Source organism: Apis mellifera, linkage group LG2 (assembly GCF_003254395.2).
Source record: "Apis mellifera strain DH4 linkage group LG2, Amel_HAv3.1, whole genome shotgun sequence".
NCBI classification, from domain to species: Eukaryota; Metazoa; Arthropoda; class Insecta; order Hymenoptera; family Apidae; genus Apis; species Apis mellifera.
The window spans coordinates 10,046,290-10,065,521 of NC_037639.1; the positions used below are offsets into that span (position 1 = coordinate 10,046,290).

The 19,232-nt window shown below is 29.2% G+C and overlaps 5 protein-coding genes, 1 long non-coding RNA gene and 1 pseudogene across 12 annotated transcripts; 6 read left to right on the plus strand and 1 right to left on the minus strand.

Annotated features, from left to right (window-relative positions):
• The first annotated feature begins 32 nt into the window (after positions 1–32).
• Or25 (odorant receptor 25) lies at positions 33–2,403 on the plus strand. Of its 2 annotated transcripts, none has more exons than XM_016917965.2 (5): positions 33–1,102; positions 1,572–1,671; positions 1,789–1,899; positions 1,968–2,156; positions 2,237–2,396. In XM_016917965.2, exons 1-5 carry the CDS (start codon positions 312–314, stop codon positions 2,285–2,287), a joined length of 1,242 nt encoding a protein of 413 aa, XP_016773454.2. In that variant the 5' UTR covers positions 33–311; the 3' UTR covers positions 2,288–2,396.
• LOC107966088 lies at positions 600–12,806 on the minus strand. The gene is made up of 6 exons (XR_003304201.1): positions 12,610–12,806; positions 12,361–12,467; positions 3,310–3,552; positions 1,828–1,922; positions 835–1,050; positions 600–655 (listed from the first exon to the last, which is right to left on the minus strand). It is a non-coding gene; the product is annotated as an uncharacterized LOC107966088 (long non-coding RNA).
• Positions 2,746–4,817, plus strand: Or26 (odorant receptor 26). The gene is made up of 5 exons (NM_001242968.1): positions 2,746–3,566; positions 3,945–4,044; positions 4,222–4,323; positions 4,386–4,541; positions 4,601–4,817. The coding sequence occupies exons 1-5, from the start codon at positions 2,746–2,748 to the stop codon at positions 4,652–4,654; spliced, it is 1,233 nt and encodes a 410-aa protein (NP_001229897.1). The 3' UTR covers positions 4,655–4,817.
• On the plus strand, positions 5,569–7,125 carry Or27 (odorant receptor 27). Its single transcript, NM_001242969.1, has 5 exons — positions 5,569–6,368; positions 6,442–6,541; positions 6,620–6,730; positions 6,827–6,982; positions 7,051–7,125. Exons 1-5 carry the CDS (start codon positions 5,569–5,571, stop codon positions 7,099–7,101), a joined length of 1,218 nt encoding a protein of 405 aa, NP_001229898.1. The 3' UTR covers positions 7,102–7,125.
• Positions 8,369–10,567, plus strand: LOC100577413 (annotated as a pseudogene).
• Positions 10,715–17,319, plus strand: Or30 (odorant receptor 30). Of its 4 annotated transcripts, none has more exons than XM_026446348.1 (9): positions 10,776–11,897; positions 12,346–12,445; positions 12,571–12,681; positions 12,782–12,937; positions 14,098–14,927; positions 15,229–15,328; positions 15,394–15,504; positions 15,601–15,756; positions 17,231–17,319. In XM_026446348.1, the coding sequence occupies exons 1-9, from the start codon at positions 11,104–11,106 to the stop codon at positions 17,231–17,233; spliced, it is 2,361 nt and encodes a 786-aa protein (XP_026302133.1). In that variant the 5' UTR covers positions 10,776–11,103; the 3' UTR covers positions 17,234–17,319. The 4 variants fall into 4 exon arrangements, with proteins under 4 accessions (XP_006565890.1, XP_026302133.1, XP_006565887.1 ...); XM_006565824.3 differs by lacking the exon at positions 17,231–17,319 and adding an exon at positions 15,828–16,285; XM_006565827.3 differs by lacking the exons at positions 14,098–14,927; positions 15,229–15,328; positions 15,394–15,504; positions 15,601–15,756; positions 17,231–17,319 and adding an exon at positions 13,004–13,117 and having other exon boundaries at positions 10,715–11,897.
• Positions 16,321–19,232, plus strand: LOC726097. Of its 3 annotated transcripts, none has more exons than XM_016918043.2 (6): positions 16,321–17,411; positions 17,483–17,582; positions 17,691–17,801; positions 17,860–18,015; positions 18,089–18,154; positions 19,097–19,232. In XM_016918043.2, the coding sequence occupies exons 1-5, from the start codon at positions 16,546–16,548 to the stop codon at positions 18,137–18,139; spliced, it is 1,284 nt and encodes a 427-aa protein (XP_016773532.1). In that variant the 5' UTR covers positions 16,321–16,545; the 3' UTR covers positions 18,140–18,154; positions 19,097–19,232. The 3 variants fall into 3 exon arrangements, with proteins under 3 accessions (XP_016773532.1, XP_016773531.1, XP_001121864.2); XM_016918042.2 differs by having other exon boundaries at positions 18,089–18,174; positions 19,097–19,180; XM_001121864.5 differs by lacking the exon at positions 19,097–19,232 and having other exon boundaries at positions 18,089–18,266.

The window sequence follows — 19,232 nt, forward strand, 5'->3', positions numbered from 1 at the left end:
TTATTCGAATGAAAATTCATTCTTGAGAAATTGATTACTTCAACCTGTTGCGAAATGGTCAATACACTCGTGCACTACTAACGTTTGAAAAAAATCAATTTATCGATGATTCCACATCATCAACCCTTATCATATTCATAATTCATAAACTAACCAGCAAACTAATAATCAAGAGGGGTCGAACTTCTTTGGAAAATATTATTTTCCACCCTTTCGAATCGAAATTCGAGCGCAAGCGCAATGCGATTTTCCATTTCAATCATCATCGAACCACCGACATTTAGTATCCAGCGAGCTCTCGAGCGTCAACGATGGAAAAACAACAGTACGTCATCGCGCAGGATGACGGTAAAAAGGCAAATTTGAGCATACAGTGGAATCGTTGGCTGTTGACACCGATCGGCGCCTGGCCAAATTTACGCAAATCGAGAATAGGAAAATGTTATTCCTTGTTGATCAGTATCATTTGTTACGGTTTGATCGGTTTCATGCTCGTGTCTTGTAGCATGTTTTTGATGGTGGAAATCAAGAAGGTATATAACAGAATCAAAATGATTGGTCCATTGAGTTTCTTCTTAATGACATTCATGAAATATTACCTGCTATTGCTCCATGAAAATGATATACGTGAAGGTATCGAATGCATCGAATGGGACTGGAAGAACATGAAACATCAAGAAGACAGGAATATAATGATCGAGTATGCGAATTATGGAAGAAAATTAGTATTGATTTGTACATTTTTCATGTATAGTGCGTTTGCATTTTATTACCTAGTCTTACCGTTTAGCGTGGGGAAAATAGAAGATGGAAATTTGACGTTTATTCAATTACCATTTCCTTCGTCGAGTTTGATCGCTGATATACGTTACAGCCCTTACAATGAAATCGTATTGTCCGTTCAAATTCTGACAGGTGTTGTGATGCACGCTATAACATCGGCAGCTTGTAGTATAGCCGCTGTATTCGCGGTGCACGCATGTGGACAAATGCAGGTGTTGATGAACTGGTTGGATCACTTAGTGGATGGCCGATCGGATATGAGTAAGGCTATAGATGACAGGATTGCAAATATTGTAATTCAACATGATCGAATATTGAAGTGGGTAATATTATATATATATTATATATATTATTGTTATTGTAAATTTTACCAAAAATTTAATGTTGTTGAAAAAAAAAGAATCCTTCAAAAGAAATGTAAATATGATTTGTTATTTCCGAGAGATTAAATGCAATCACAAAGGGTTAAAGTTTCTTGTTTATAAATACGATCGTATTTCATCGCGTGACAATAAGTTAGGGGACAAAAAACGTCGCAACTGTTGCCGGCATGGAAAAGTTTTCAGCAACGTATAACAACTTAAATATTCACCAAAGAAATCGACTGGTTACTATGTATAATTAAAAGTTTGCGTCTGAAATTTTTTATTCTTCCATTTATGAAAATATGATAATATAAAGTAGATTTGAAAATAGATGTTTATGAAAATTAGAAAATAATTTTTAAATTTCAAATTTTTAATCTTATATAAAGTAACTTTTAGCATTTTATGTTTGTCGTATTTCAGATTTTTGGCACTTACAGAAAAAGCGCTTCAGCAAATATCTTTTGTAGAATTTTTAGGCTGTACTGCGAATATGTGTCTTCTCGGATATTATTTAATAGTGGTACGCAATAACAAATTTTAATACAATAGGCACACAAAATTCTACACTCAGAATTCTATTTCTATGTGTATTTTTCATTTTAATATTGCATTGATTATATATATTATTAATTTGTAGGAATGGAATCCAAAAGAAATAATACTTTCAGTAACTTACGTAGCTTTAATCATATCTATCACTTTCAATATCTTCATATTTTGTTATATAGGCGATCTGGTTGCCGAACAGGTAGGATATTCTTATGGAAGTATCTGCAATAATATTTCAATTAATTTTTTAAACAATCATTTAAATAGTATTTAATAGAAATGAATAATGTCTCGATTCAGTGTCAAAAAGTTGGTGAAATGGCGTATATGATCGAATGGTATCGATTAACAGGCAAAAAAAAACTTTGCTGCATTTTGATCATTGCAATGTCGAATTCATCGGTAAAATTTACAGCTGGAAATATGGTTGAATTATCGATCTATACTTTTAGTGATGTAAGTATCTATATTTTTATTTTTCATTCAAATTTATAGATTATTTATAGATTATAAATTAAAATATCTTAAATGAATAGGTCGTTAAAACATCGGTGGCTTTCTTAAACATGTTTCGAGCATTGACTTGAACATTTTTTTATAATAAATATTTAAGTTGGTAGTATGTAGATATTAGTTAAATTAGTGAAAAATTTACATCACATCTGTACATATTGTATTAGAGATTCAATGAAACTGATATTTTAAATATGATGAAACTCATTATCCTAACCTCACTATTCCTCGTATTAAAAACAATTTTAAAAAGACACATTTATCAAATATTAATTTAACTTGTCAATTTGTTTTCATTTAAAAATAAAAGAAACGATAAAAAAACAACAAACAAAAAAAATATAAGTTGAAACCATAAATTTCACTTCATTGTACATCAATCCACTACATCTCACTTTTGTATGATGCAACGAAACATTTATATGTAGCGATTTGTACCAAAGAAAAAAATTCGCGCATGCGCCATTTTACCCGACTTAGAGCTTAAACTCAAGTTATCATTCATTCGACGAACGTCCTACGTGAAGTATCTATGATGAATCAATTAAACGAACAATCTGTATTAATGCCTGTGTCTTATGCCCGCGATTACGAGTACAGCATTCAAGTGAATCGTTGGTTGTTAAAACCGATCGGTGCCTGGCCCAATCTCACGAAGGCCACAAGAACTGAAAAATTACTCGTCAAATTGTTAAACTTTATCTGTCATTCGCTGATTATTTTCACGGTGATGCCATGCATAATGTACATTTTCTACGAAGACGAGAGTTTGAAGACAAGAATGAAGGCAATCGGGCCGACAAGCCATTGGCTGATGGGAGAATTGAATTATTGTTGTCTATTGATGAGAGCAAAGGAGATCGTCTATTGCATTGAACATATAAAATATGATTGGAAAACAGTTCGAAGGGCTAGAGATCGAGAATTGATGATAAAGAACGCCAAACTTGGTCGTTTCATCGCGTGCATCGCCGCACTTTGCATGCATAGCGGAATTATGTCCTACACCGTGATCACAGGTTTCAAAAAGATAACATTTCAAATTGGAAATGACAGCTATTCGATGTATCGGTTACCTTGTCCATTCTATACGAACCTGTTAGATGTTAGGTTCAGTCCCATGAACGAGATCGTATTCGCTCTTCAGCTCCTCTCCGGATTCATCTCAACCTCGGTCACAGTTGGTGCTTGCGGACTGGCCGCCGTATTAGCAATGCACGCGTGTGGCCAGTTCAACGTGGTCATGATCAGGTCGGATAAGTTGGTGAAGGATAACAATGAGAAGAAACAGGATGAGCAAACGCTCCACAAGAAGCTTGGTTTTATCGTTGAGCATCATCTACGAACATTAAGGTAATTGATTAATATACTTTTTTTATATTTATTGATGTTTGAAAGTGATAAAATATATGGTAATAAAATATTTGTATCTCTCAATTTGAGAAATTCAGTAATAAAAATGAATATTTTCTAATGATGTGGATATGATATAATAAATAAACGTATTATATAATATATTATTTTTCTAAACTATTATGAATATTTGGTACATGATATATTTTAAAATATAGATTTTTTTATCGAATTAAATTTTCTTTCTAAAATCTTCTAGAATTATAAATTTTATTATTTATATTATTTTTATTATTTTTTTATTTCGAGTTCCCCGATTAATTTATTTATACATTTATTATCCTGTGATGGATTTATATACAAAAATATTGGTTTCAGTCTTGTATGGTATATGGAAAAAGTTATGAATATGATTTGCTTGGTTGAATTGGTGGGATGCACAATGAATATGTGTATACTTAAATATTATTTTCTCACGGTATGTTTTAACGCAGAAATATAGAAAAAAACATAATATAATATAATATAATATTTGAAAATATTTTTATAATATTTTTACTTTAAATAATTTAAATTTTTAAGTATTTATACATATATACGTATATAACATCATACGATGATTTTTCTAATTTTCGTTCATATTATAATTTCTTAGGAAAAATCAAAGACAATATTAGGTATATACGCAATCGTATATGCATCTATGGTCTTTAATATATTTATATTTTGTTATATAGCAGAGATAGTTACAGAACAGGTAAGAGAGTAAAATTAAAGAAGAATCTTATTTAAAATTTAAAACAATTAAATGCTCAACAGGGCAAAAAAGTGGGAGAAAAATTTTATATGACTGAATGGTATCAATTACCTCATAAAACTGCTCTCGGGTTAGTATTAATCATCTCAAGATCGAGTATGGTAATTAAAATCACTGCTGGAAAACTCATACAAATTTCTATCGCGACTTTTGCTGCTGTAAGTATTCATATAAAAACATTTTCCGTATAATCTTATATATATACCTTATCTTTTAGGTCTTTAAAGCATCTTTTGCGTATCTTAACATGATCCGTACAATTGCGATGTGAATGACAACGTATAAAGTATGCAAATTCTATTGTAGATATTTTACATACCGAAAAGAGAAAAAAAAACTTAAACATAAATTTTCAAAGTAAACATAAACATTATTATCCATGTTATCACTATATGTGTTACTATTACTATAAAAGTTCATAATTCTTAGGTCAAGGCTATTTCTTATGTCACAGTTGAGAAGATTACCACAATCTTTTTCTGAACATATGTTGCGTGCTCTTCTGTGACAAATTCTAACGAGTAGACAAATCGATTGGATATAGAGTATTCAGAAAGAAAATGTACATCGAGCAATTTGTTATACTAACTGAAAACTTTACGCAACTTCGATGAACACTTTACTAAATCCTTGATCATAAAAACCATAATTTTCTTGAAATCGATTGATACCTAGCCCACTTTTTTCTCTATTTCAAATTTTATCTCTTTAATTAATATTACAGAATATTTATATCTATAATAATATATAATAATTTCAAAATTGTGGGATCTTAAAATTCGAACAAATATTAACACTATATTCGAACTAAATTCAACAAATTATAACTATATATATAAAACTATATATATATATATATATATATATATATATATATACATATACATATTTAGTTATAACGATGCACAATCTTCTAGCAATTTTAACATGTATAAATCTCTATAATACTTCGCTATTCATACACTTCCCATATTCTCATAGTTTGTTTCCCTCATACACTTCATGCACATCCTTCACTTCACACGATTACAACCTACAATTTTCAACTTACCTGAATATTTCTCCGAAACAAATTTAACCGACTAGACGAATCGATCGAATACTAAAAAAACTTGCGCAAGCGTTGAATAATCTCACGCATATCAATGCATGAATACCGCACATCATTTTTAACTTCATTTCACGATGATGAACCAAACCGCGATCACAGAAGAAATTAAAACCAACAGTGACTACAGTCTTCAGTTGAATCGATGGTTTCTAAAACCAATCGGTGCTTGGCCTTTGTTCTCTACCACCACAAAATTTGAAAAAACCGTTTCGTTAATTTTAAATATCATATGTTACGCGATTGTGATATTATGCGCGACTCCTAGTCTGATGCAAATAATTTTAGCTGAGGAAAGTTTTTATTTAAAATTGAAAACACTCGGTCCTGTGAGCCATTGGTTTGTTAGCACTGTTAATTATACAGCTTTATTAATGAAAAGTAAAGATATACGTTATTGTTTCGAGCATATGGAAGCTGATTGGCAAACAATAAAAAGAATGGAGGACCAACAGACGATGCTAAAAAATGCAAAATTTGGCCGCTATGTGGCAGCCTCGTGCGCCATCTTCATGCAAGGTGGCATTTTGTGCTTTTGCTTTGTGACTATATTGACGACGGAGACTATTCAAGTAGGTAACGAGACGAGAGTTCTTCATGTGCTACCTTGTGCTGTGTACAAAAAACTGGTAAACGTCGAGGAAAATTCCATCAATATTTTTATGCTTTGTTTCCAATTTGTGGCAGCCGCCATCGCAAATTCCAGCACAGTTGGAATTTTCAGTCTCGCGGCTGTTCTTGCCGCTCATGCATATGGCCAATTAAGTGTGGTTATGGTATGGATCACGGAATTCGTGAATCAATCGAGAAACCAAAAAAAAACAGATGATTTTAAAGAAATAGGAATAATCGTAGAACGACATTTGAGAGTGTTGAAGTAAGATTTTTTTATGATGGTTTTATATATTTTCTCAACTTTTTCTATGATTATGGTATGATTTCAATTGCAGTTTCATAACGTATCTTGAGAATATAATGAATCGGATATATTTTTTGGAATTGTTTAGATGCACGATGATCATATGTATAGTCGGTTATTATATTCTTACGGTATATGTAAAAATGATTTTATTTCTCTTGTATTCCAATCTCGTTTTGTTATTATTTTGTGTTATGTCTCTATTTTAGGAATGGGCGGAAAAAAATGTTCAAAATTTAACCACGTATTTCATGATGCTTCTCTCGATTTGTTTTAACATTTTTATTATATGTTATATCGGTGAAATATTGACAGAACAGGTATCAAAATTATATATTATAAATAGTTCATGTTATAAGACATATTGAAATGCAATGGATGAAAATCATGATCATAATCAATCGAATTCTCAATAGTGCATGAAAATTGGTGAAGTGGTTTATATGACAGATTGGTATTATTTACCCGATAAGACAATCCTTAATTTGATTTTGATAATACTACGATCGACTGTCGTAGTCCAAATCACTGCTGGAAAATTATTTAATATGTCCATTTATACTTTCGGTGATGTAAGTTTGATAATTGTATTTATAAATAATCTTTAATATAATCTTCATGAAATATTTTATCATTTCAGGTGTTAAAAACTGCTTTTGCGTATTTAAATCTGCTACGACAAATGACGTGATAAAATAAAATTAAAAAAAATTGATATATTAAATTTATAAAATTAATTATAAAAATTAAAATTTTTCTATAAATTCATTTCATTTTACAATATAATAAAAATATAATCGCAAAGATAAATTATTATTTTTACAATATAATCTTATATTACGAAAAAGTCAATTATATACGACGTAAGTAGGATAAAATTTTGGAATTAAAATTAGGAATAAAATTATTTCGAAAATACTTATTCGAAGCATCGAATAATCACGAACAATTAACCGAGATTATTCGAAAAGCTGTATAATTGTTCTATAATGTTGTTAATTAATTATCTGAGAATAAAAATTAATTATTGCAATAATTTTAACTTAAATTATCAAAGATTTCGAATAAGTCAGAATAAAAAAATTTTGTTTACATCATGAATGATAAATAAAATTAATATTTTAATCATAAATAATAAATAATTTTCATTTACATAAAACTTATCTAAATATTTATAAAAATAATTTATTTCTTATTTTTTGTGCAATATTGATTTTCAAAAGTTGAAAGTTTAAGTTTTTATTTAAATAATAAATAATATAATAAAAAGCAAATATTTTGACTGTAAATATATAAAATAGCTAATTTTTTTATTTATATATAATCATTTAAATAATTTCAACAATAATTTATTTTTTTTTTTACATAAAAATAAAATTTTATTTTGATAACTATTCGAAATCGAAAAATCTTCATCGATTTTGATAATTTTTGGAAATATTATAAAAATTAACATTTTGAATAATTTTTTCTTATGTATGTTATCATGGAGATATTTACAAAAAAATATTGCTGTTTTATTTTTGACTTATTTAAATGCTTTCGATAAAATTAAATTGATAATTGCACTAATTAACTTTTATTTATAGCTATAGTTAATTGTTCTTCAAATAATCTTAATTAATTATCAATCGATAAAGTTAATTTATTCGAATATTTCAAATAACATTACTAGTTAAAGCAATTTTTATTTGAAACTTTAACTATTAAACTTTAATTATTTTTTTCAACTCATTAATGTCCAACATTACATCATTTAATATTGTTGTCGAAAATTATTCATCGAGACTTTCATATTTCTTTTCAAACATTTTAACTATCGATTATCTTGATATTTCACCATTCTTGAAATGATTAAATCTATGGAGTGACACTGAAATTCCATAATATGCATGTTCATCGATCATAAACGCGTTCACCACTGCAACAAGTAATAGCAACTAAACAAATCAATCAGTTCTTCCAAGAAATCTGCGCAAGCGTTAGAACTGTCACGCACATCGTGAGAAAAATATCTGCGATTCAGTTGTGTTTATAACGTCGATGAGTAGCCACGATGTCAAACAGATCCGTGGCGATAAAGACTGATCCTGATACCAATAGCGATTATTGCCTTCAATTGAATCGTTGGTTTCTGAAACCGATTGGAGCCTGGCCCAGTTTTCCCTCTACAACTAAACATGAAAGAATCATCTCATTTCTTTTAAATGTCTCCTGTTACAGTTCTTTACTATTCACTTTGATCCCTTGCCTGCTTCACATGTTGCTAGAAGACGAAAGTTTTTACTTGAAAATGAAAGTACTTGGGTCACTAGCTCATTGGTTTGTTGGCACAATGAATTATACTACTCTATTGTTAAGAGGTAAAGAAATACGATTATGTGTCGAACATATAAGAACTGATTGGCAGACAGTAACAAGGGAAGAAGATCAACAGGTAATGCTAAAGAATGCAAAATTCGGCCGCTACGTTGCAGCTGTTTCAGCGGCTATTTTGCAGAGCGGAGTTAATTGTGTTTTTGCTGCATGACAATTTCCAGAACAGAACTCATTCAAATCGGCAACGAAACAAGGATCGTGCATGTGTTACCCTGTGCTGTGTACAGAAAACTAATAGATGTCACTCATAGTCCTAACAGCGAACTCATCATTGCTTCACAATTTTTATCAGGATTCATTGTAAACTCTAGTACTGCAGGAATTTTCAGTCTCGCAGCTATTTTAGGAGCACATGCTTGTGGCCAATTAAGTGTAGTTATGACATGGATCACGGAATTTGTAAATAAATCAAAGAAAAGAGAGAAAATGATTTTTAGAGAAATAGGCCTGATCGTGGAGCATCATCTAAGAACATTAAAGTAAGGTTGTTTTTGTATTTTTGTATTTTCTAAGTATGTTATACACACTATAGATTATGAACTACTGAGTCTCTTAACATGAAATATATAATTCTCAATAAAATTCTATATTCATTTTACTAAAAATATTTTAAATTATAAATGTCCTTGTTTTAAAATATAAAAATAAAAAATTAAAAACTAATATAATTGCTATTGAATTTATAAATGTAAGAAATATTCAATAGAAATTTCATCTTAATGTTTCATCAATTATGCAATTGAAAGAATAAAATAACGTGCTAATACTGTTATATGCTATATAATGAAAAATTTTTATTGATAAATAGTAATATATAAAAACATCAATTATTATGAGTATCAGTATCTCATCTGATCTTTAATTAAACCATATTTATAATAAATTTTTTAAATAAAATTTCTTTAATTTTTTACTATGTTCATTCAAATTTCATTATCAATTATTTTCATGATTACATTTTAATTACAGTTTCATATCATGTATCGAGGAAACGATAAATCGAATAATATTCTTGGAAGTATTTAGGTGCTGCCTGCATATATGTTGTCTTGGTTATTATATACTTATGGTATACATTATGTAGTAATATTATAATTATAAAAAGAAAATTATTCATAATATAATTAAAATCATATTTGTTTTCAAAAATTTTTTTTTTGCATTATTTTGTACTTTTTATATTTTTTTTAGGAATGGTCTGATTATGATAAACGAAGTATGATCATCTATTTTATGTTATTCGTTTCAGTCTGTTTCAACATTTTTATAATATGTTATATCGGCGAAATATTAGCAGAAGAGGTATCAGAGATTTATTATGAGATATGGAATCAGAGAGATCAATCTGTAATATAATAAATATTAATCACACGAATTTTTAACAGAGTATGAAAGTCGGTGAAGTAGTCTATATGACTGACTGGTATTATTTACCCGATAAGACGATCCTCGACTTAACTTTAATCATAGCACGATCAAGCGTAGTGGTTCAAATTACTGCAGGAAAATTAATTCATATGTCTATTCAAACATTTACCGATGTAAGTGATATTTAATTATATATTTATATATACTTTGCTTCAATTATGAAATTTATTGCTATTGAAATATATTCCAGGTTATAAAAACTGGTTTTGCATATTTGAACCTCTTACGTCAAGTGACGTAACAAAATGTATTCTTTTAATTAATGCACAGATTTATAAAATTTGAAATACAAAGAATAGCAAGAGTAGGAATTACTAATAATCTTTATTCCTATAATATATATAAAAATCATAACACACTTCACTTAATGAAATAATTTATAATTCAAAATATATTTATTTTTATTATTCTTTCATATTTTTAATGAATACACATTAATATTAATTTCAAAGGAAACGGATCATAGCACGTTATATGAAAGTTTTATAAAAAAAAATTATTATATACACCAATTTTAATGCACATGCAATTCCACATTTCTTTTTAAATTAATTTTTCAAAACACTCTAATGAAAAATGAAATAGAACAAAAACTCATCTTCCAGAAATTTATATTTTCAATTTATTGCTATATACTAAAGCCCTCGTGCAGCTATACAGGTTTGAAAAAATCAATTTATTGATGTCTCCTATCGTACACCCTCATCATTGATAATATATGAACAAACAAAGGACCAAGAGGGGTCGAACCCTTTGAAAAAGAATATTAATATCATCTACTCTTTCTTTTGAATCGAAATTCAAACGCAGGCGCAACGCGATTTTTCATTTCAATTGTCATCGAACCAGTAACATTTAGTATCCAGCGAGCTCTTGAGCGTCAACGATGAAAAATCAGCAAGTCGTCATCACTCAGGATGACTATAAGAGGAAGACGAATTTGAGCATACAGTGGAATCGGTGGCTGTTGACACCGATCGGTGCCTGGCCAAATTTACGCAAGTCGAGAATAGGAAAATGTTATTCCTTGTTGATCAGTATCATTTGTTACAGTTTGATCGGTTTCATGCTCGTGTCTTGTAGCATATTCCTGATGGTGGAAATCAACAACATATATAACAAACTCAAAATGGTGGGTCCATTGAGTTTCTTCGTGATGACAATCATGAAATATTATTTTCTATTGTTCCATGAAAATGATATACGTGAAGGTATCGAACGTATCGAATGGGACTGGAAGAACGTTAAACACCAGGAAGATAGAAACATTATGATTACGTATGCGAATTATGGAAGAAAATTGGCGTTCATTTGCTTCTTTTTCATGTTATGTGCTTTCATATTTTATTTTCTTATTCAACCGTTCGGCGGGGGAAAAATAGTGGATGGAAACTTGACATTTATACAATTGCCATTCCCTATATCGATTTTGATCGCCGACGTGCGTGACAGTCCCTACAATGAAATCATGTTGTCCATTCAAATTCTGACAGGTATCGTGATGAACGCTATAAGATCGGCTATTTGCAGTGTAGCCGCTGTGTTTGCAATACATGCATGTGGACAAATGCAGGTGTTGATGAATTGGTTGAATCACTTAGTGGAGGGTCGATCGGACATGAGCAAGAAAATAGATGACAGAATTGCAAATATTGTGATTCAACACGACCGGATATTGAAGTAGGTAATATATATATAATTATTTGTATAATTATAGTAAAAATTTAATAAAAATATTAAAATATCATGTGTGTTTTTAAGAAAAAATTGTTTTAATAAAATCATAAAATTAAGATATAATTATTGCAATGAATATAAAATAAGTTAGGATGCGAAGAATTGTGCTTATAAGAATTTTTCAATAACATATAACTTTATCAATTTGACAGGAAAATTAATCACTGTATAAAATAAAAAATTCGTGTTTGAAAATTTTTATTTTTACTTTATTAATTTGATAATTTAAAAGATTGAAATTAAATAAAAATAAAATTTGAAAATTTAAAATTTAATTGTTGATTTAAAAAAATTAAATATTTAGAAACATTAAAAATTTGTTAAATTTGAAATTTTGAATTTTTTCATATTTAAATCTTTTGGCAATATACATGTATTCGTCACATTTCAGATTTTTGGCACTTACAGAAAGAGCGCTTCAACAAATATCTTTTGTAGAATTTTTAGGCTGTACTGCGAATATGTGTCTTCTCGGATATTATCTAATTGTGGTACGCATGCAATAAAAAAACTCTGAAACAATCGGTATACATACATATTTAAAAGTTACATATATATATATATACATATTTTTTGATATTAATATTACAATAATAATATGTACATCATTTTATAGGAATGGAATCCGAAGGAATTAATAGTTTCATTTACTTACATAGCAATAATCGCATCGATTACTTTCAATATTTTCATATTTTGTTATATAGGCGAATTGGTTGCCGAACAGGTAGGATATTTTTATTTGAAGTACCTGCAATAATATTTCAATTAATTTTTTAAACAAATCGTGCAAATAGAAATTAACAATAAATAATGATTCGATATAGACTGAAAAGGTTGGAGAAGTGGCATATATGATAGAATGGTACCGAATAAGAGGCAAGAAAAAGCTTTGTTGTGTTTTAATCATTGCAATGTCCAATTCATCGATAAAATTTACAGCTGGAAATATGGTTGAATTATCCATCTATACTTTTAGTGATGTAAGTATCAAATTATTTCTATCATTTAAATTTATTGATTGATAAAAGTATCTTGTACAAAAATAGGTCGTTAAAACCTCAGTGGCTTTTTTAAATATGTTACGAGCATTGACTTAAATATTTTTTTATAACAAACATTTATGTTTGATAGTATATAAATACTAGTTGTAAAAAATTCACTGTACTTATTGTATTAAAGATTCAATGAAATTGATATTTTAAATATAATGAAGAAATTCACTATTCTAATTTTATAATTATCATTCCCATTAAAAACAATTCAAATATTTATATATTTTAACATATTTTGTATATACATATATTATATTTTATATAAATGATGAATTTTTTTTTTTTTTAGAGTATATGTATTATGTTTACATACATGTATACATTTAAGTAGAATAGAATGGAGAGTTATATATTGACTTTTCTACTTAATTTTCATGTGTTTATATTTTAGTTTCTTAGGAATAAGAATTACTCAACTACTTACATTAATCATTTTCATGCAATTAATTACAATTAAAATTGACATTTTTTTCTCTATTTTTTTAACTAATATTTTACAATACTTATATTTATAATAATCAATAATTTTAAGATGAAATCTTAAAATTCAAATAGAATTATAAAAAAGTATTATAAAAAAGAAAAAAAATTAATACTTCATTTCATTTTACCTATATATAACATACAAACAATCCTACATTTCATATACATTTCATATTCCTTTTTTTCATTAAATTGAAAGAAATAGAAAAAAAAATTCATTCGTCTAAAATAATACTCACTTATTCACATATATACATTTCTAACAAATATTACTATAATTCCAATGAACTATACACACCTAGTAAACGCGCAAATTTTTTAATCTTTTAATCCCTTAACAGAAACTCATTCTTCAGAAATTGATTCCGTCAACCTGTTGCTACACGCTAAGGTACTCGTGCACTACTGACGCTTGAAAAAAATCAATTTATTGATGATTCTATGTCATCAACCCTCATCTCTTTTATACATAATGCATAAACCGAAGAAAACTAATAACTAAAAGGGGTCGGACCCTTTGAAAAATATTACTTCTTTCATCCTCCTCTCTCTTGCAATTTAAGCGCAAGCGCAATATTATTTTCCTCTGCAATCTTTGTCCACAGTATATTCAGTATCTAGCCGACTATCGAGTGTCAACAATGGAAAAAAATCGGTCGATCATCGGCCACGATGATTATGAGAGGAACGTGAATTTGAGCATACGGTGGAATCGTTTTCTCTTGAAATCTCTCGGCACATGGCCAAATTTACGCGAGTCAAGAATAGGGAAATGTTATTCCGTGTTGATCGGTATCGTTTGTTACGGTTTGATCAGTTTCATGCTCACGTCGTCCAACATGTTCCTGGTTGTCGAGGTGAAGGATACGTACAACAGGATCAAAATGATCGGCCCGTTGAGTTTCTTCGCCATGACGCTGATAAAATATTATTTTCTAACATTTCACGAAGAGAACATTCGCAAAGGTATCGAGCACATCGAATGGGATTGGAAAAACGTGAAACATGAAGAGGACAAGAGAATCATGATCGAGTATGCGAATTACGGAAAGAAATTAGCATTGATTTCTATCTTTTTCGTGTACAGTGCGTTCGTCTTTTATTATTTCGTTGTGCCTATCAGCGTGGGTAAAATAAGGGATGAAAATTTAACGTTTATACCGTTACCGTTCCCTTCTTCGAAATTGATCGCTGATATGCGTCAGAGCCCCGCTAACGAGATTTTATTCTCCGTTCAAGTTTTATCAGGTGTTATCATACACGCAATAACAGCAACGGCGGTTAGTATAGCAGCCGTGTTTGCGGTGCACGCATGCGGACAGATGCAAATGTTAATGAATTGGTTGGAATGTTTGGTGGATGGCCGATCGGATATGAATAAAATCGTGGATAAGAGAATCGCAAAAATTGTGGTTCAACATGATCGGATATTGAAGTGGGTACACAATTATCTTTTTATATCATAATTAAAAGTAGCTAAGAAAAATATTGGCATTAAAAATTGTATTATAAAATTCAAAAATTTTTTTTTATTCATTCATAATTAAATCTCTCTATTTTACTGCTTTTTAAACACATCTTAGATAACGTTAAAAATAAGTAAGATTTGAAATAAAAATTCCAAATTGTTAAATACTTTTATATATATATAAAAATTTCAAATACATACCTTATTTTCATTTTTTAATTCAAATGTATTATTATTTTTATTTCAATATATATTTCTTATGTTTCAGATTTTTGGCACTTACAGAAAGGGCGCTTCAACAAATATCCTTTGTAGAATTTTTAGGCTGTACAATGAATATGTGTCTTCTTGGATATTATTTAATAGTGGTATGCATATAATAAAAAATGTCGAAACAATAGACACATTAAGCCAAATTTTATTGATTTTATAGGAATGGAATCCGAAAGAAATATCACTTTCGTTAACTTACATTTCATTACTCATATCGTTCACCTTCAACATTTTTATATTTTGTTATATAGGTGATCTGGTTGCCGAACAGGTAGGATATTTTTACTGGAAACACCTGCAATAATATTTCAATTAATTTTAAATAATTCGATAGAAATTAATGAAAATGAATAATGTTTCAATACAGTGTCAAAAAGTTGGAGAAATGACATATATGATCGAGTGGTACCGATTAACAGGCAAGAAAAAACTTTGCTGCGTTTTAATCATTGCAATGTCCAATTCATCGATAAAATTTACAGCTGGAAATATGGTTGAATTATCTATTTATACTTTTAGTGACGTAAGTATTTAATTATAAATACTTCTCATTTATGAATTTACAAAATTAACAAAATTATCTTAAACAAATAGGTTGTAAAAACGTCGGTGGCTTTTTTAAATATGTTGCGAGCATTGACTTAAACCATATTTTTTTGTAACATAGATATTTTACTTTTGATAGTAAATAGACACTTGTTGTAAAAAGATCACGTGTCTATATATGGTATTAAAAATGAAATTGATTTTGAATATGATGTTTATTATCCTAAACTTAATAATTTTGCCGATTCTTATAAGTAATCATTGATAATAATATGAAATATTATTCTGATTTTTTGTATGTATCGTTATATCTGATATACATATTATTCTTTTTTTAATCATTTTTATTTTCTAACTATATCAAAGTTTAAATAGACTTGTATACATTAGAAGATAAAAATCAGTTTGTCTTTGTTTATCATTATTCAAACATAATTCCAATGAAATATCAATAATAACGTTACAATATCTGTATAACATATTAAATATCAACACTTTTTTTTAATTGACTTATATTTATAAAAAATTAATTTCAAAATATACCATCGAATGCACTATCATTTCACGAATTTTTATTACAATTTTTCATATCATTTCAACTATTAAATTTATTAAACCTCTATCACACTGTTCATTGAATAATCATCAATCTTCTAATATGTATTTATATTTGTGTGTATCGCTGCAACAAATTGTGAAGACTAACTAAACTAATCGATCAGCTTATAATCGTACAAAGAACTTTGCGCAAGCGTTATGCAACTTGATGAACGTACTCCTTTTATTGGAAATATTCGATTCAGACATTTCCACAAGTTCGATAGACACGATGACGAGCAAGTCTGTAATATCGGAAGAAAGTTTTGATAGTCTATGCGATTATAGCTTGCAATTAAATCGATGGTTGTTGAAACCAATTGGCGCATGGCCTTCCTCATCCTCAAGTTCAAAACTCGAAAGAATCGTCTCGTTTTTTTTAATCGTACTCTGTTACGGCTTTATATTGTTCACCGTGATCCCATCTTTGTTTCACATCGTTCTCGAAGACGAAAATCTACATATGAAATTGAAAGTGTTCGGCCCACTGAGTCATTGGTTCATAGGTGGAATTAATTATACCACGTTGTTACTACAAAATAAGGAAATACAGTATTGTGTGGAACACATGCAAACAGATTGGAAGATCGTGAACAGAGCGAAGGATCAACAAGTTATGATGAAATATGCAAAAATAGGGCGGTACATCGCTGCTTTGTGCGCCATTTTCATGCAAACTGGTGTTCTCACCTATTGCGTGGTAACTGCGTTCTCCACGCGGATTATAGAAATCGGTAACGAGACAAGGATCGTTCATATGTTGCCGTGTCCGGTGTACAAAGAATTAATCTCGATTGATACGAGTCCAACAAATGAAATTGTCCTCATTTCCCAATTTGTGTCTGGATTTATAGTAAACTCGATCGCGGTTGGCGCCATCAGCATTGGCGCTGTATTCACAGCTCACGCTTGTGGCCAACTGACAATAATTAAAAGATGGATTCGTGAATACATAAATCGATCGAAGGATAATAATAAGAACGTTGTAATTAATGAGATAGGCGAGATCGTCGAATATCATCTCAGGATTTTGAAGTAAGATTCATTTGTTCATTATTACTTGTGATATTCATTCCTGTAACTTTTTAATTACATATTAATTACAGTTTTATAGAAGGTATCGAGGATGTGTTGAATCGATTTTGCTTTATGGAATTATTCAAAAGTACGTTAGATATATCTATGCTTGGATATTATATTCTTACGGTACGAAGAAAAATTTATTATTATTTTAATTAATAATTCTAATGAGAAACTTTTATAATTTTCATTATGATAAATTAATATAGATAATTGAAATATATATTTTTTCAGGAATGGGCCGATCATGATATTCGTAATTTGACTACGTACTTCATGATATTAACGTCTATGAGTTTCAATATTTTTATAATATGTTATATTGGTGATATACTAATGGAACAGGTAACAAACATACAATACCATAATTGATTCAAGATATAATCACTTTTAAATTCTATAGTGTAGAAAAGTTGGTGAAGTACTTTATATGACAAACTGGTATTATTTACCTTATAAAGACATTCTTGATTTGATTCTGATTATCTCAAGATCCAATGCCGTTATTAAAATCACAGCTGGCAAACTAACTAATATGTCGATATACACATTTGGCAATGTAAGATTATTACTTGTATACATATATCTGTCATTATAAAATTTTACCTTCTTAAGAGCCATTATTATTCCAGGTAATGAAAACAACTTTTACATACTTCAATCTATTACGACATGTGACGTGACTAAACATACTTTATGTAATTTTATACATTAATTGGTAAAACTTAAGATAAAGATTAATACGTATCTCTATTTATACAATTTAAAATCCTCATGTTGTAATGTTCAAATAAAATTGAGATGTTTCATTGTTTCATAAATATACAATTTGAAATATTCTAAATAAAAAAACCATAAATTCTATACTTTACAAAAAATTATTGTATTAATCGCCATCTAAAATTTGTCAATGTTACAGTTGAAATTCATGAATTGGATGATATCTTTAACGTCTGATTCATCTATTTTTCTTTCTGATCTTCTTAATTCTTCAGATATCTAAAATCCGAAGCACAATATAAGATTTCTAAGAAATAATCAAATTTTAGATACCTATCTTTCACTCCATCTTTCAAAAATGTACAAATAATTTTTAAAAAATAAGTTTCTGAAAAGCAAAAGCAAAAATATAATTACAAATTTTATTTTCATGATATAATCGAGCACATCTCACTTTTCTAAACATTGCACAAATATATCTCACAAAATTTCATTTCGCTGTGATAAACAATAAACCGTTTAAATAATCGCGCATTGCATATTCCCACGACAGCTATCAATAACTCCTAACCCTATATACATTCGCGTATAGAACTGCAACAAGTTGCAAAGACCGACTAGACAAATCGATCGACATATATTGAGACAAAAAAAATTCTCGTGAAACTATATCTATATCTCCATTCAAGGAAAATATTCGATTCAGTCGTGTTCGCGACTTCGCTGAGTGGTCACAATGATCGACAAATTTGCATCGATTCAACAGACCAATAACAATCTCAGCAACTACAGTATACAATTGAATCGATGGTTTTTGAAACCGATAGGCGCATGGCCACCATCCCCGTCCACTACAAAACTCGAGAAAATTATTTCTATCGTTTTAATTATTTGTTGTTATTCCTCCATATGTTTCACAGTGATCCCATGTCTATTGCACGTGATGTTGGAAGATGAAAGTTTCCGTGACAAATTGAAAGTGCTCGGTCCGTTGAGCCATTGGTTCATAGGTGCTATTAATTACACCACGTTGTTGCTACGGAGCAAAGAGATACG